General features: G+C 34.5%; 1 protein-coding gene across 6 annotated transcripts in view; it reads right to left on the minus strand.

The window, feature by feature from the left end:
- The window catches only part of prex1 (phosphatidylinositol-3,4,5-trisphosphate-dependent Rac exchange factor 1), a 145,993-nt gene that overhangs the window by 59,510 nt on the left and 67,764 nt on the right, over window positions 1-18,719 (minus strand). For all 6 annotated transcript variants that reach the window (XM_087264805.1, XM_087264804.1, XM_087264806.1 and 3 more), the window contains 2 exons: window positions 13,867-14,016; window positions 5,252-5,399 (listed from right to left, as the gene is read on the minus strand). In XM_087264805.1, the coding sequence (XP_087120931.1) occupies window positions 5,252-5,399; window positions 13,867-14,016 (298 nt within the window). The remainder of the gene's footprint in view (window positions 1-5,251; window positions 5,400-13,866; window positions 14,017-18,719) is intronic.

Genomic DNA, 18,719 nt, shown 5'->3' on the forward strand with positions numbered 1-18,719 from the left:
CAGCAACATAAAAAGCCCACCATGCTTTTTTGTTTCTTGTCAACAACAACAACAAAAAAAAAAAGGCAGTGAGGTGCGCCTTGCATTTTTAAAATGGAAAATTACGTTTGGTGTTATCAGCCCTGTAGGGTACCAATCACAAAAGTACGGCACCAAAAGGATGGAACTATAGACTCGGTGCTAAAACCAAGAATCGTTACTTGCATGTGCAACAACATAAGAAAAAGACAACATAGGAAACACCATTTTTAAACACATTGTATTATTAGTCAAGTTCAAGTCAAGTCAAGTTAAGCTTTATTGTCATTGTGGAATGAAATGTCTTATACAGTAGCTAACATACTAGAGAGGTAATCTAATTATGCTAACTACTAACTATTCATGTATCATAAATGTATTACAACATTGCAAAAATGGCAATGGCAGCAAGCAGCATTGAACCACGCTTAAACAAAGCCTGTCGTCTTCTTCTGACAAACAGCCACATGTCAAGAAGAAAAATCAGAATCTGCATGTCCTCCATTGTTGTTTATGGGGCCATTCAAATTTTGTCTAAAATGTGTGGAAAGCAGACTCGCACCACTTCCTTGCATGTATACATTTGAAATAATAAACTTGAGTGCATAGATGACGTGATACGTGAAAGGCCTATATGGCTTTCTTTGAGCGAGAATGATGTTGATTGCAACCTTCTAATGTACACCACACCAACCAACATTGGCAGTGTACCAAACCAAACAGTTCTGTAATGTATTATACTGTACGTTGCCGCTTAGTGAAAATGAGCAATTAGTAACTACCATTCTGGTCGAGTCCTAGAATGTGTGATGACCATCTGATACCAAACTGTGACCAATTGATAAAACCTGATCTTTATTTATTTTTTTGAAGTGTAAAATTGCATTTAAAAAAACAATATACTACTGCATGTTTATAAATGCAATGAGAGGCTGTAAATCAGACAACTAGATGCAAATGTATGTAGAATGTTCCTGTTCCATATGATGTTTAATGTTCCTGACAACTCTTGAAGTCTCGATAAGTAACTAACAATCTCACTAACACAATTTTTGTTTCGTCATTGCAAATTTTCTTATATTAAAAGATGCTTTTTACTAGTTGTATCTCAGAATTGATTGGTTAAAAAATATGGTTTTATGATTTGTTTTAATAGTTATTAACAACAACGTACTTGTAAATCTGAGCTAATTTGAGAACAGCTTCAAATTTGTGGTTTTTGAATCACCAATACTCAAACAAGTCTACCAGTAATTAAATACTCAACGCTTTCTTTGACAACAAATTAAAAACTATGACAATATTAGTCAATGAAAGCATGGTAATCACATAATCAAGGCTTTCACACAAACATTTATGATGGGGTTATGTGGGTTATGTGGAAATGTAAGGGCCTGCTTACAAAGCTTTTATGTGCAGCTCTGAAGGAAGAGGGCAGTGAGGGCTATGAAAGAGCGCAGTGAAATGAAGCAGACAGTGAGTCTGCTGTGATTACATAAGTCTCTAACTCAGATTGGCAGGAAGGGGAAGGGGTGGAGGTGGGCGTCCCTGGGGTGAATTAATTAGTGTTTATGTAACTCATTAATATTCTCCACAGCTAATGCACACAGAGCTCTCTCACATGCCAGAGATGTGTGTGAAGATGCCTTACGCTTCCATCTATATCTGTCTGATTATGTATGCATGTGTGAGTTTGACAGAAATACATATAACGAGATATTTAAGACTATAATTTTGACTATGATGCAGTTGATAAGTAAATTAAAAAAAACAGTGCTGGTAGTAAATATATTACAGTAAAATAAATAAATAAATATGTCACGTACAAGGTTAGCGAGCAAATTTGTTATACTGATCCCATGAATTCAACTTCTTTTTTTATTTATTTTTAATGTATTCAATTGAAAGGTGGGTTAAAAACTTCTGTGAATATAGACTGCAGCTGCTTTCAATAAAGTATACTTTGTATTAAACCATAATCACTTTTATTGTATTGGCTATTCAAAGATCCAACCCTTAAGCTGTTGCTGTACAAACACAACAAATGAAACCAAAACAAGCCAAACCAAACAAAAAACAAAATACAAAACACACAAAACCAAATAAAACAAAACAAAATGCACAAAACCCAACAAAGTCAAATCAAAACCAAATAAACCCAAACCAAAAACCAAACAAACAAAAAAAAAAAAAAAAAATCAAACCAAAACAAAATACAAAACACCAAACAAAACGAAACAAAACAAAACAAAAAATAAATAAAATAAAAACCAAACCAAATCAAACCAAAACACAAAACCAAACAAAACAAAACCAAAAGAATCCATACAAAACAACACAAAACAAAACACCAAACAAAAACCAAACCAAACAAAAACAACCAAAAAACAAATAAAAAATGCAAAACCAAACAAAACACACAAAACCTAACAAAGCCAAAACAAAAACAAATAAAAACAAACCAAAACTAAAAACCAAATCCAAACAAAACACAAAACCAAACAAAACAAAATAAAAAAACCCAAAACCAAAATAAACCATACAAAACAAACAAACAAAAAAAAAGCAAAAACAAAACAAATACAAAATGATATTTAGATTAGATACAAGCACAATCTTAGCAATAAAGGGTTGCATGCCAGAGACGAGAGAAATAGGCCAAGTGCGAGCAGTAGCAGGGCATTTGTCCACATTAACAGCTGAACCGCTCGGCTGTTCCTGGACTGGGATTGTGGTCTATTCTCAGGCGGATGCGCAAGCCAGCAAACAACAGAGCCAATCACAGCTGCATTCACCTGGACCACCGAGGCTAAAACGCACCAATAATTGTGTTCTGAGGGAGCAGTGCGAAATTCACCCAGTCAGGTGTTGACAGCAGAACAACAGCACAGCTGAGGCCACGAGGCCAGAGACGGTCAGCTTTTTATACCACCTCAGCGGAAGTGTTACTTCAACTGAATTTCAGTCAAGCTAGCTTTTCAGGAAAAAAAAAAAGCTACTGACGCTATTTTAGTAAGAAAGTTTAAATCAGGATTATGAAACCCCTTTGACATTTCTTTTCTTTTTAAAATATTTCCTAAATGATGTTGAACAGAGCAAGGAAATTTTCACAGTATGTCTGATACTTTTTTTTCTTCTGGAGAAAGTCTTATTTGTTTTATTTCGGCTAGAATAAACACAGTTTTTAATTATTAAAAAAAACATTAGCCCCTTTAAGCTATATATTTTTTGATAATCTACAGAACAAACCATCATTATACAATAACTTGCCTAATTACCCTAACCTACCTAGTTAACCTAATTAACCTAGTTAAGCCTTTAAATGACAGTTTGAGCTGTATAGTGTCTTGAAAAATATATAGCAAAATATTATTTACTGTCATCATGGCAAAGATAAAATAAATAAGTTATTAGAACTATTATGTTTAGAAATGTGTTGAAAAAAATCTTCTTTCCGGGGGAAATAAATAATCAGGCGGGCTAATAATTAAGGGGGTTAATAATTCTGACTTCAACTGTATATAATAAATAAATCAAATTTTAAAATCCAATTTTCTCTGTTATTTTTAATATAGGTCTATAACATTGACAGTTGTGGATTGTGAACTGTATATGTTATTTAAATTTTTTAATTTCAAAAATATTAGTTGACAATAAGCTGGAAATTGAAACATCACTATTACTACTACTCCTGCATAAAAAAAAAAACAACGACAACAAACAAAAAACAAAACAAAAAATCTTTATTCCTGTGACTTAGTATATACTGTACATATGTACTATATTAGTATATACTGTTGTTTGTAATCATTAGTAATTAATCTGAAACAAACAAAAAATAAATTTAAAATGTAATTTTTAAAACGATTTAAAAATACATACAACAAAATTAATAATGTTTTCCTATTTTACTAGATATAATACAGAAATTACAATGTTCTATAAACAGAGTGAGATGTGTTATATTCTATTCAGAGAGCGACAACGGTGTCACCTGAAAATATTTGAAGATATCTGAAGTTGTTTTTGCACTTTTAGGACTTTAAATGATGTCTTTTTTGATGTTTTGTAATAAAAAAAGTGCAAAAACAACATTCAAAGTCTTCAGATGTTTTCAGTTCACATTGTTGTCAGTGTTACTCTACAATAGTGCATAGAAACTTACGTTTTATTTATTTATTGTAGTTTAATGCTACTCTTTAGTAAAAACTTTATTGAATTTGAATGCTAAGCCTGGCAGGGAAATAGTTTTTGTGTCTGTAGTTATTTAAAAAAAAAATAAATCCTCATTGGATAAAGCAGCATGTGACCACAAACAGGAAACTCATTCATTCATTTTCGGCTTAGTCCCTTAATTAATCCGGGTTCGCCACAGCAGAATGAACCGCCAACATATCCAGCACCCACGCGAACGCAGTGAGAACATGCAAACTCCACACATTAACGCCAACTTACCCAGCCGAGGCTTGAACCGGCGACTTTCTTGCTGTGAGGCGACAGCACAACCTACTACGCCACTGCGTCACCCTAAACAGTAAACTATTTTATTATAAAACACCTGATCTCTTGTTATGTTATGCAGAATATCAGCAGCACTGCTAGTTTGTCTGATTTCTTTATTAATCTGTAAATTCTGCAGATTTATAAAAATGTTTTACTTCAAATGATCCTAATCTCTGCCCTATTGAATATTTCTAGCCCTTTAAAACGGCTTCAGATGGACCACAGAACTGTTTTTCCAGCTTATCTACTAATGCAGTGCAAAAAGGGAATTTTAATTGGTGTGTGGAATCTCTCCTCTCAACTCCCAAACACACACACACTGTAGTTGAAAGTTTAATGGTGTACATAGCACTCATTGTTCATTCATGGTGTTGAAAGACTGACTGAGCGAGCGACAAAGAACGAGAGAGGGAAAAATGAAGAGAGATACACAGAGAGAGAGAGAGCGAGACTGAATGCAGATTTCTCTCTAATGAAGGCTTTTTTTTACTGGGAATGTCTGTGTCCAATGGGGTGCTTGGCAGTGAGCTTGGGAAAGCATTTCCAAGTGTGTGTATGTGTGTGTGTGCATTTTCATTCATGCAGGGGCCTCTTGGATTAGGATGACTTGCAGGATATTCAGGAGTTGGTCAGATGGTGTAAACGCCGAGGGGAAGGTGCATGGGAATTGACCGGGTGTAAGGTGAACCGACGAGTCTCCAAAATGTATTACATAATAGTCAAAACTTACTTTCCCAAGAAGCACTTGGGCACGTTGGTGAGTTTCCTTCGGCGGTCTTTGATGAGGTGTCGGTTCTTGGTCATCATCATGTGGTACAGCTTTTCTCCCTTCTCTGCAATCATGACGTATGCGTCACGCTCCATCCCCAGCTTCAGACCTGCCAATAAAATTTAGATGAAATGAGTCAAAAACCCATAATAAAAGCAGAACTTTGAAAAGCAGCAATATGAAAATAAAAAACAAAACAAAGCAAAGAAAAAATGCGAAAACAAAACAAAAAACAAAACAAAAAACACACAAAAAACACAAAACAAAACACAAAAACAAGATGAAACGAGTCAAAAAAACATAAATGATTATGAAAATAAAATAAAACGAAACGAAACGAAAAACAACAAAAATAAAAAAACACCAAAACGAACCAAAAGAAACCAAACCAAAAATGAAACAAAAAGCTAAACAAAACAAAACAATACAAACTAAATAAAACAAAACAATAGATATACAATAGATAACTCATTTATTTAAAAAAAAAATGAAAAGTAAATATTTAGAAGCAAATTTGACTTATTTATTAAACAAAACAAGTCTACTGTATCTCAAAAATTCTTTAATAGGTTGTTTATGTAACCCACCAGCCCTTTACTCAAATTTATATATATATATATATATTTTGCTCATTTAAACTACTTATTTAAAATGAGCTGAAACAACACAATTCTTGAGATTTCATTAAGACAACTTAATTTTTTTTATGTTCAATCCACAAATTTGTTAAAAGTATTAAGTTAACCTAATCAATTTGTGTTGAGACAACATGAACGAATTGTGTGGAACCCTGCATTTTTCACAGTGTTTTTACTGCACCCAACCTGCTCTGAGCTGAGCTAGGATCGAATCTGTGATTCTTTGCATGAGAGTCGGTAGCTCTAACAAGGAGTCTAAAGACCATGGCCTCTAGCGTCTACCACTGGAGCAACTTTTGAGGTCAGAGGAGTGATGTCTACCTGCACAGCACTTCATTAGCTGGCCTCCGTTACACTCACCCCCCCCCTAAACCTCAATCCCATCCCGGCCGAGCCCACAAGTGTAACCTTCCGGGGTTCTACTGCACCCAACCCAGTCTGAGATGGGATCGAACCAGCAATTCCTTGCATGGGAGTCGGTTGCTCTAACAAGGAGTCTAAAGACCAAGACCCCTAGCATCTGTTGCTGGAGCACCTTTTGAGGTCAGAGGAGTGAGGTCCACCTGAACAGCAGTGCGCTAGCTGGCCTCCATTACATTTAAAAAATTACATTAATACAATTTAAAAATGTTAATATATAATTGAACATCAATAGGCATTATATATGAAATCTAATTCAAAATGCTACAAATAAACAAAAAAAAAACATTTACGAATAAAAGGAGCCTTATTTTGTATGGTGAATAAAATGTTCTTCTTCTTCTTCCAGTGACGCTTAAGTCCGTTGTGGAGCCCTGGCCTCCTCCACCACTCCTCCCCAGCCTTCCCGATCCAAAGCCTGCTTTCTCAAAGCATGCACTCTTAGGGTACGTAGATCATCTTCTACGTCATCTAACCACCTCTTCCGTGGCCCACCAGGATGTCTCATTCCTTCTAGTTTTAGGTTGTATGCTCTTTTTAAACAGCTCTTTGTTCAGGGAGTCTCTCTAAGTGGCCCAGCCATCTTATACGGTTCCTCTTTATTTCCGTGACCAGGCTTGGTTTCGCATAAATGTCTGCCACTTCTGCATTATTCCTTATTCGCCATTCACCTTGGTCATGCTTCGGTCTATAAATCCTCCTTAGGATCTTCCTCTCCCATGCGTTGAGAAGTCGTTCGTAGTGAGTTCTCAATACCCACGTTTCACTGTCATACATTACCACTGTCCGCAGCACTGTATGATAGATTCGCAACAAATACAGAGTAATAACCTCAAAGGAACAAACATTATTTAGGTAAAAATTATTCAAATTCATGTTTGGTCTGTACTGTAAATAGTTTAATTGCAAACTTTCATATTAAATTAAATGAAACAAGAACTCATTTTAAAACTTGCCTAATTTATATATAATTATTAAAAAATATGTTTTCATGGTTTTTTTAAAGAAAATTTTTCTGTTCAAGGCAGCATTTAATAAATGTAAAAACAAATTTTTAAATGGTTTAATATTTATTTATTAAATACTCATTTATTACTTATTGTACTGTATGATTTTTTAAATGAAATTATTACTCATCATTATTGCTTTTATTACTATTTCCATTAATAATAATAATAATAATAATAGTAATAATAAATAATAATAATAGTGTGATTTCTGAAGGATCAAGTGACCCGAAGATTGGAGTAATGAAGCTGAAAATTCATCTTTAAAGTCACTAAAACAAATGATTAAATTAAATTCTAAGCTACTTTTGAACATTTACTCTCTAATGCAATAACATTTCACAATTTTACAATGTGTACTGTATTTTAATTAAATAAATGCAGCCTTAGTGAGCAGGATAAGCTTATTTTAAAACATTTAAAAATCCTACTGACCCCAAACTTTAGACCGGTAGTGAATATTTCAACTGAAAATGATCAGGTGTCGTATAGTATTTTCTAGCCATTCCTTTAAATCAGTGTGGGTGTTGCTGCATCAGTTAATGTTTAAGTGAGGTCGAGAGGAAACCCTGGTTTAACTGATTTTATTATAAGAAGCTGGTTTGCGTTTTCACACATACACACGCATTCTGCTCTTGAGGTGTTTCGGTGGGTAAGGGCTCCTAATTAGCCTCGAGTTAAGTTCAATCACCAAAGTAAAAACAAACAAATATGACTCTAAACTGAAGCAAAAACTCTGCCAAATGCTTATTAAACATTTTCTAATCAGGTGATCTAAAACAATGCTTATAATCATTGTCTTTCTGCACTTCTGCTTGAGCGACAAGATGTGGTTAACAAGGTGAAAACACATGCAGCTATAGATGCAGATAAAAGCCTCAGCTAGAGTGTTGGCAGTTTCCTGAAAATGTCTAAAAAGAACAGCGCACATGATAAACTGTGCAACAGTGCAATGCAGCTCTGCCTTGTTTAAATTAGTAAACTAACGGAAACATGACTAGGTATACTTAATACTAAGTAGGCTGCCAAAAAAAAAACACAACAAACACACACCACCAGTCGTACGAGGCTGAAAAATAGTATTATGTAAAAAAAATAGTATTATGTAAATAATGTCAATAAAGCCGTATCAGTTTGAGCCTGAGTCTGACACAGAAAATAAAGAGGACACCGCTGAACCCATGCAAATGCTCTTGCAAGATATTTTTAAATGGTATGGTTTTTTTTTTTGTTCATTGGTAAGAGGAGGTATGTGGTCAAGCCATCAGCATTTAATTTCAGCATCCCATACAAGTTTACATAGGACATGGTACTGTATAAGATGGCTGTAAAGTCTCCTTTTCTAATAGATAGCAGGTAAAACGGTCTACTTTGGTTTTTTGTTCACTTACTGTGGTTTAACCACGTCATAAAAATGCAATCGTAATGACATTGTACCGTAATAAGGCTAGAACAAATTTAAACACACTTCAGGTATTTATAAAGAGTATGTTTATGCTGAATAAATAAATGAAAATATACTGAAAGCAACGACAAATCTATTCTGAAAACAAGGCACTTTTGCCTTAAAATAAACATTGTGGCTCACAATACACTTATCGTAGGCTAAATCCAGCACTTAACCGCGACCAATTATAAAAGCTGTCCTTTTTTATTCAATGCTTTGCACAGAGAGCTATATCTTTTTTATAATGCTCTGGAACATAATTCAAATTAAACTGTTAGCACTTCTGTCTTTGTGTCACATCCCTTGGAAGGCCAAACAGTGAAACAGAACAAGATCCATAGAAATAGCAGCGTTTGGACGGCATTTTTCTTTATCTACTAATGCGTCTGTGACCACCCCCCCTTTGCTGCATCAGGTGTGTGCACAGTGAATGTGTGTAACCTAGACTGTTTGTGATCTCATTGTATTTTTTTGTAGTCCCCAAATTCGTTCGCTGACGGCTTTGCTAAGCTAACTCTGTAAAAGCCAAAGTCTCTCTTTGCATTGAACTTTGAGCATTTTACATTCACAGATGTTGTTTATGTGCAGAGAGCAACATAACACATCAACTAAAGTTTAAAATATGATATAGTAGTGAACCACCCCTTAAAAAAATCCACTACCATTTTACAATTTTATTAAATGATTAAATTTAATTCAAAAATAATACACAATAAACATCTACCAAATTAAATTGAAACAGTAGCAATCCACATACCACTTGTTAATGAATTTACTGACTAAAAAGAAGCAAAAAATGCTTCATCTCAACAGTCAAGGCAAATATTCACATTTTGCCATCTATTGAAACAAAAGGTGATGTTAAAGAGCGAGTGTGAATGGGATTGCAGCTGATGGCGAGTTCAGATGTGGCGGCAGCTGCAATGGCTCTCATTCAGAGCTCTTTACTGTGTCTGAGAGCCCAGAGAGAGAGACCGAGACACACAGAGAGAAAGAGAGAGAGAGATAGAGAGAGAGAGAGAGTGAAGCCACCGGCAGCTGCATCTCTCGCCCACAAAGACTTTTTTCAGGAGGTGTTCACGGCAGCTGTACGAGGCTCCAATTCAATCAAGTCAAAAGCAAAGAGGCAACACATCATTAAAAACGGCTCCTCAGAAATGACCCCAATGAAAGGTAATTTACACCTGAAGGTCTGATCTTGAATGGCAATCTAGAAAGAAGCAAACCTTTCATTTCAAACGCCAGATTGTTTTTTTCCCCCTCATTTTGAATCAGTGCGCACAAACATAATATGGATGATCAGAGAACGCTTCCTTGAGATAAATGAGTGAAATCAATCCTTATCATTCTTTTATTTTTGTGAAATATTACATGTATTTCATCTAAATGTCCTATATATAATTCTATCTATTATTGGGCAATACAACATGTCACACAGTATATAAACTAATGCAGGAAGTTGTGATCTATGCCATTCTAGCGCCAAAAAATTAAGCCATATGGGCCTTTCACAATTTTTAGCACACTCATTATTTTTAGTGTACTAGACTTGTGGCAATCACACACAAACAGACAGAGGAAGAGACAACAATCGTGCTTTCCATATGATTAGATGTAACGTGTAAACGTCCCCATAACAATAGAGCACATACAGCAGATCCTGTTCTTGCTTGTTGACATGTGGCTGTCTGCATGTTTCAATACTGTGTGTCCTCACGGTATTGAGTGCCCTTGTGGTTATTGCGGTGTCCTTTTTCGGCAGTGTATTTAAAAATGTCTCTTCCTGTGTTTAAAAAACGATGTATAAAAAAATCTAACATATAGCTTAAGAACAGTAATGAAACTTTGGCAGTTTTATAACTTTGACTTTTCCAAACCACGGTATACCTTGAAAATGGTTATTGTCCCATGACTAGTGTCCGCATTACTGATTGGTGAACAGCACCAGGGCGTGCTGACCACCAGAGCCTGTTACAGCACTTTCTGTTGAGTGGGTAAACACAATGCTAGTCACAGTCGTTTCAGAACTATCTTGATAACGCTCAAAAAGCAAGCGGGATAATATTTACATTTGTTTATTTACTACAAATGTGCATGTTGTTCTGTTCATGTACTTAATGCATTTTCTTTGAGCAGGTAAAATTAATGGTACAGTTTATATATCTGAACGCTTGTATTAAAGGCGTTTCTGCCAACCCGACTTTACACCATAACTTTTCAATCCAGATGGATGGGGCAACCATTACTGCATGCAAAATGGCGAAAAGCCTTGGAGTAACGATTGATGACCAACTAAACTTCTCTGACCACATTTCTAGAACTGCTCGATCGTGCAGATTCGCACTCTATAACATCAGAAAGATCCGACCCTTCTAATCTGAACATGCAGCTCAACTCATTGTTCAAGCTCTTGTTCTCTCCAAACTGGATTACTGCAACTCTCTACTAGCTGGGCTTCCAGCTAACTCTATCAAGCCTCTTCAACTGCTCCAGAACGCAGCAGCACGAGTGATCTTCAATGAACCTAAACGAGCACATGTCACTCCGCTGCTAGTCCGTTTGCACTGGCTGCCAGTTGCTGCTCGCAATCAAATTCAAAGCTCTGATGTTTGCCTACAAAGTGACTTCTGGCCTTGCTCCTTCTTATCTGCTCTCACTTCTGCAGATCTATGTGCCCTCCAGAAACTTGCGTTCTGTGAATGAACGTCGCCTCGTGGTTCCATCCCAAAGAGGGAAGAAATCACTTTCGCTCACGCTCAATCTGCCCAGTTGGTGGAATGAACTCCCTAACGGCATCAGAACAACAGAGTCACTCGCTATTTTCAAGAAACGACTAAAAAATCAACTATTTAGTCTCCACTTCACTTCCTAATCTGCAATTGCCTCTCTGAATATCACACTAACTGTACCCAAAAAAAATAAAAATAAAATAAAAAATTCTAATACTACTAATACTTTCCTTCTTAGACTTTACAGACCTGAAACTTGCCTATAGCACTTATTTATTGTTGCTCTTATAGTTGTGTAAATTGCTTCCTTGTCCTCATTTGTAAGTCACTTTGGATCTGATTGTAGTCTGCTAAATGACTAAATGTAAATGTAATGTAAATGTAAAGGACACAATTGTAATACAAAGAATAAATAAATATAAATACATTTATAAATTATACATTATAATACAAGGATTGTTCTGTGAAGTAAAATATAAAATTGATACCAAATTAATGACATGATAATCGTAACCGAACCGAACTGTGAGACCAGTATAGGTTCACACGCCTACTAATTAATTTGAACCAATTCATGAAATAATATACCATTAATAAGTGAATTTAAATTTCGCCTTAGTTTTAACTGTTATCAGTCATCATAAAGCTCATTCTTAATGAAGCATTAACTGTCTGAAATGTGGTACTAAATTTTAGAAAACTACATTTCAAACCCCAAATCTCCCTTTTTGTTTTACTTATTTGAACTGCTGATTTCCACCAGTGCAAACCAACTTAACATAAATACACATACATACTGCACATCAGGGGAATTTTGTTTTTAAATATTTTTTTTACTAAAAATAAATAATTGAAAAACATTAAACAATTTGGTTTATTATTTAAATATGTAAAGTAATTTATGTAGCTTATTTAGGGTGCAAGAATGTTCAGCAGAATTAATGTATTTGAAATGCATTATTCAAGGCACTTTTGCATGTCAAACTGTATTAATGGTAATGTGTAATTCGATGTCGTCTTTGAGCCATACTCAGAGAATTGAGGCTGAAGACTCGGACTGTCCGAGAGGTGTGACTGATGTGGCACCTGTTGGAATGGCCTCAGATTTCAAACGCTGGAAACCTGACATGACCCATAAAACTTGTGCTTTCATCTGGCAGCGCTGCATTATAGTGACGTCTCGCTCTCCCGCCAAAATCACACCACTATTATACTCTGGCTGAAGGCTTTGCTTTGGACACTGGTAACTGATCCTACAAAGCTAATACTTCATTCTGAAACATTAGAGCTGTGGTCAGAATGGTATATTTTGGGGTTTTACTGGTGATCATGTGACCTAACAATTAAGAAAAGCCTGTAGTAAAACAAAGACCTCAAAATCAGAGATAACAAGAACAGGTGTCCGGCAGAGAACAGGTGTTTCATTTCCCAAGAGAACAAGAGCAGAGGAACACAAATACATACTAGGTAAAGCACAAAATACAAAGCACAGTGAAAAGGCCTTATTGATTTTTTTTTCTTATCAGGAAATTAAATCTGTTTATTAATTAAGGCTAGCATCTGAATCATTCGTTTCTAATAATTATTTTTGTAGCAATTTATGTAAATGTAATTATTTTCTAAAAAATCTTTTAAAATATGACCTTAATTAAAATGTCTTTTTTATAATAAATGACTAAATTAAATTAAAACTGGAGCTGTTCCATGTATAATAAAATCTGACATTTGGTAATGATTTGATATGATTGAATAATTGTGCTATGAGTCAGAGTTGTTTGAATTTTTTTTTTGCTTTTTACTACATTTGGTAAACACACAAGCTAACAGGGAAAATCCAGGGAAAAATAGGAAGCCATGTGAAATATATATTATATTATTAATATATATTATAATATATATAATGAATTTTACTATACTATACTCTTAAGCATATCTATAAGCTTGTGTGCTCCAAAACAGTGACAAAATTCACATTTAGAAGAAATAAATACCCAAAGCTTGAGGTTTGTCACTTGCATCTTATTGACTTAAAATCACTTCATACGTCAGGTTCTCATCAAATCCTTTGACTAATCAAATGCTCTCTATTATATGACATGTCCCGCCCCTTCAAGACACTATACTGCTATATGCACCCCTCACTAGCAGATCTGTGACAAACTGACTGACTTTAGTTTTCTAAAAGGGTGAGGAGCTACTAAACGTTTTAGTTAAAACTAAATCACACACTGAACAAAAAAGCAATTTCAAAGCACTTAACAGGTTTTAAATTGAATGATGTGACTAAACTCAATAATTGAAACTCTTACAATGAGAAAACTGTTAAAATACTTACTTTCTCTTTGTTCACGTTCCTTTAAAATGGCATCTAGCCATTTCTGCTTGTCCTCAGCATTCTTGGCCATGCACACAAACCACTTGTTTTTGGCTGTATTGTGGATCTTCCAGCCATTGGTCACCGTGTAGTTGTTACTGTGATAGTCCGCTAAAAAGACACAAGTATAACGTATAAGTATAAAACTGGGTGAACAGTCAGCACTACTAACATGAGGGCACCAATTAAATGTAACCCTTAAATCAAAGCAAGATTTAGAACCAATTTGGAACTGATATTAGGTAGATAAAATTTGTCAATTAGATAAAATCTCAGATCAAAATCATTAACTATCAGATAATGCAGGAAAAAACTATATTGACTGTCAATATTGATTTTTTTTATTTTTTGGGGGGGTGTCCGGCATGCTTTGGGCATTTTTTCAGTCTAATGAGAAGAAAACATCCAGAATGGACTTTTAAATGTAACGTTTGCTGTAATTTATTTCATCATTACATATTTCAAAGGCTATTTTAGTTTTCTTATGAAATTAGTCATAAATCTTCACTTCAGTGGCATTTACATAACCTTTACATACAATTTTACAATTTTATTTACCTCTGGGGTTTTTTCTATATCCATATTTTATTACATTTATTTATTATATCTGTTTTAACTGATGGATTTGGTTTTCTAGATTACATAATACATATTTTCAACAAAAAAAATAAAATTACAGTATGAACCCAATTGCATATTTAAGCAACGATTTTAAGCAAAAAAAAAAAAAAAAAAAAACATAAGTAAACAATTCACAGTAATACGTCAACTGGTGAAGCCAAGAGATAACTATTAATAAGGATATATTTATTTAAATTTATATACTATTTATATTTTTAGCTTATTATCAAGTCTAAAAACCATCAGTAAACGAGTTACTGACCAAACACAAATGCTGAAACAGATAATAGGATTTCCTAAAAAATCTAGAGGCATTTAAGTTCCCATGAAATGAAGTTTTTTAGATGTTAGTTTTGTGTTGTTATTGTATTGTTTGTATCGTATTGTTAGTTTATGCATATCTTTAAGCTGGTTTGCTCCAAATCAGTGACAAAATTCACGTTTAGAAGATATAAAACTGATATAAACATGTAAAGCTTGCACTTCCCCCTAAATGAATCAACGTTTTTATTCACATCACCACATACTAAATTTTCTCATTAAATTATAAACGATTAAATGCTCTCTAGTATCTGACATGCCCTGTTCCCTTCAAGACACTTCTCATTCGCTTTTAATTTGATGAGCTTTAGCTCAATCCCTCTCATTGGTAGAGCGGTGATAAAACAAAACACTATTGGCAGTTTTTTTAAAGGAGAGGAGCTACACTATGTCCCACCCTATCTTCGTGTTTCAGTTGAGATTACGTCAAACATCAAATAAAAATGCATATTTTAAAGCACTTCCTTAAATAATGCAGAAAGGCAAAACTCTTCTCATTACATTGGTAAACTGTTAATTTCAGCATTTGAGCATCTGTGGCAGCACTAAAGCAAAGCATACGCGTGACTGAGGGCTTCAGACTGTTACTCGTGCTCCAATTTTTACCCACATCTGACAGCAGGTGAATGATTTGGAGAAATAAATGAGGTATGGAATAGGTAATGAGCAGTGCTTAATGCTGAGGAGGTATAAATAGATTTCAGAGCACTGAGAGGATTTGACGGAGGCTTTTAGCTCATGTAAAACGGAGAGAATTTATGCGTAATCGTATTTGCCACATAAGTCTGGCTCAGTATAATAAACACCAGCTAAGCATTATCTGATTGTTTCCCAATTAAAACACTTACTCAGTCAAAACAAGAAGATCAGATTGCATTAGTTTTTATAAATGAGATTAATGAAGAAACATGGAGTAATTTGAAAATATAGAGTAAAACATTTCCTAGACAAGTGAAATTTGAAATTAGTTAAGTATGGTTAATGCACAAGCTGTCTTTACATAACACACAACACCTTTGAATTGAATCCAATCTTTAGACAAGTTATGAGATGTCATAAGATATGTGTTATAAACGTTATACTTTTATCAGCCAAGTGATTGGCTGATTAGAAATTTGCACTAACGAACAGTTGGACAGGTGTACCTAATAAAGTGGCCGTATAAATGACTAAAATAATAACAAAAAATCTATTTTTTTATTACTCACAGCATGACTTACAAGATTTACATTCCTAGAAGCCACCCGCTCTTGCAATAAAACTGCAAATAGCTACAATATCTGCATTTCAAAACCCATTATGTTTAATCCTCGCCCACAACATGTGAGAGGTTTCATCTGTAACCTTATCCAGTAAGGCAAAACACACCAGCTAACTGATACATACACACAGATGTGGAGTGTCATGTGACACTCAGAGCACTGAAACACAAAACACGCTCTCAACTGAGGGCACATGTGGTTTAGGATGGTACTGCGACAGCGTGTTTTTCAGAAAGGATGTTTTTCTCTGCGGCTCGGAGAGAAAAGAACGAGAAGTTGCACTTCCACCCAGCTACTTAAGGTGTGGTGAAAGACCAAGAGCAAGAGGTGAGAAGAGCAGCCGTTAGTTCCCCAGAGAGCTGAATTTCATGCTCGGACAGACAGCTGAAAAGAGGTGTTAAATGCACAACGCTCGATTCGGAGATCTTATCTTTAGGGCTAATTTCAACTGCATCAGCTGAAGTTCCCTTTAAGTGGTTTTGTTTGTTGCTTGTGATGTTTGCAAGCATCACATGGCGATCAGATGGAAGAAACGAGGATATCATACAGGAAACACCCTTTCACGTCCCATGAAAAAGTTGCTTTGTGTGGAACTCTTCACAAGTTCAGGGTCAGAAAGTTGTCAGTGTTGTTGTTTAAATGAACACTTCTTTTTATTTATAAAGGATGCATTAAATTGAGCCAACGTGCATAATCCAATCACAGATTTGTATTGATTTTGCTTTTGAATATGAACAGATCAACTAAAAATTATTTTGTTTATTCAACCTATATTCAAAAGATATAGGTGACTTCTTGCTTTAGTTCAAAATAACACTTCAGTTTAGGTCAAAATTCACAGTATTAACAAACCACTAACCAACACTACTAGCATAATAAACTACTAATTAGCCGTTTATCAATAGTTAGCAAGGTCGAAGTTGAGTTAAGTTTTTGGGTTGGATTTGGGATGCAGGAAAAGAGCATACTTTATAACTACTAATAAATACTTAACATCTTAAAAATAGACTGGTAATAAGCCAGTAGTTAATAGAATGCATTGTGACCTAAACTAATGTGTTACCGAAGATTTATAGCTGAAACTGTGTTCTTTGGTGAAACAGTTCATGCATACGAATGATTACTTGCATACAGGCAAAACACCAGTGTCTACATTGATGTCTCATAAAGTGAAAAGATCAATCTGTGTAACATACTGAGATGCCATTTACACTAGTGCATTTAGTTTTCACAAGTTTCATAACAGCTACCCCTGGAATCCACACTACTCTGCCATCTTCGCCTGGATGTTTTGAAAATGCTTAAAACTTATAGTTTGAAAACATTGGTGTTCGGTTTCAATAGAGGGACTGAAGCGCAAATGTTTTTTGAAAACAGAGGCACAGCTATCCACAATCAACCTGACTGGTTCTTACTGACTATAGCATATCATTCCCTGATCCAACAAGCTCCTCAAATATGACCAGGAATGTGCCGGTTTAAGATTCTGATGGTATGATAACTTTGGACAAAAATATCAGTTTCACAATATCACTGTATTGTGATTATTGCTCTAAATTAAGATTTTTTTAAATGTCTGGATAAAAAATCATCATCATTGGATCCATACTTTTATTGACATTATGTATCTAGATATCCACTGCTCACATTCATGGTGCAAGAGAGGACACCAGAGTTTGGGTACAAACCTTGGACAAACTTAAAGGTTTACTAATTTGAATCAATGAGACATCAAAAAGCAGAAACTTCTGGTTCCAGGTCCCCTTTTTATTTCTTTTTTTATTTTTTTTATTTCATTATTATTGCCATTTTTTAATTATATATATATTTTTAAAATGTATTTATTTTTCTTTTTATATATGTTTTTCCTTTTTATAGTAATTTAAGGTTTCCTGTTTGGGCTTCTAATAACTTTCATTGTCATAGGCCTCTTTCAGCACGGTTTGGAATACCTATTTCTATTTGTCTATCCCCATGCTTCTATTTATTTATTTTTACTCACTTTACCCTCAAGACAGATTTGGCTTGTTGCATTTTTTGCTTTGGAAATTAGTTTTATGTGTATGTATTTGTGTGTGTGTGTGTATATGTATAAATATTAATTTATTTTATTATTTTTATTTGTTTTAGTATGTCCTTGTCATTAATCTTCAGTTTTTCCTTTTTATTGACAATATTTTATTATTGTTATTGCTGGCACTATTATTAATACTATTATTTAACAATCTGTAATTAATCTGTAATTAATCTGTATATTGGTTATTACATGTATATCTACGCACTTTGCTATATGCTGATTGTCTACGGCATGTTTTTCTGTGTTCAAAAAATACAAAATAAAGAAAAATTTGATGGAAAAAAACTGTCTGGGTAAAAAAAAAAAAACTTTTTGTTGGATATAAATGAAACTATTACACTGTTCATGTCTATAGCATGCTTGGTTGTACTGTTGGTGCATAAGCAATTTGTTTTTCAAATGTTTGTTGAATCGTGGACTAAATAAAAAAGGACCATTTCACAACCGGTAGACTACAAGTATGAATGCTGGCAAAATATGTGCATGCCCATTAAACACAAGTGTTAAAATGTGTTTATCATCGTATTCACAGA

The sequence above is a fragment of the Danio rerio genome, chromosome 8 (assembly GCF_052040795.2).
Source record: "Danio rerio strain M-AB ecotype USA chromosome 8, GRCz13ab, whole genome shotgun sequence".
In the NCBI taxonomy this organism is placed as follows: Eukaryota; Metazoa; Chordata; class Actinopteri; order Cypriniformes; family Danionidae; genus Danio; species Danio rerio.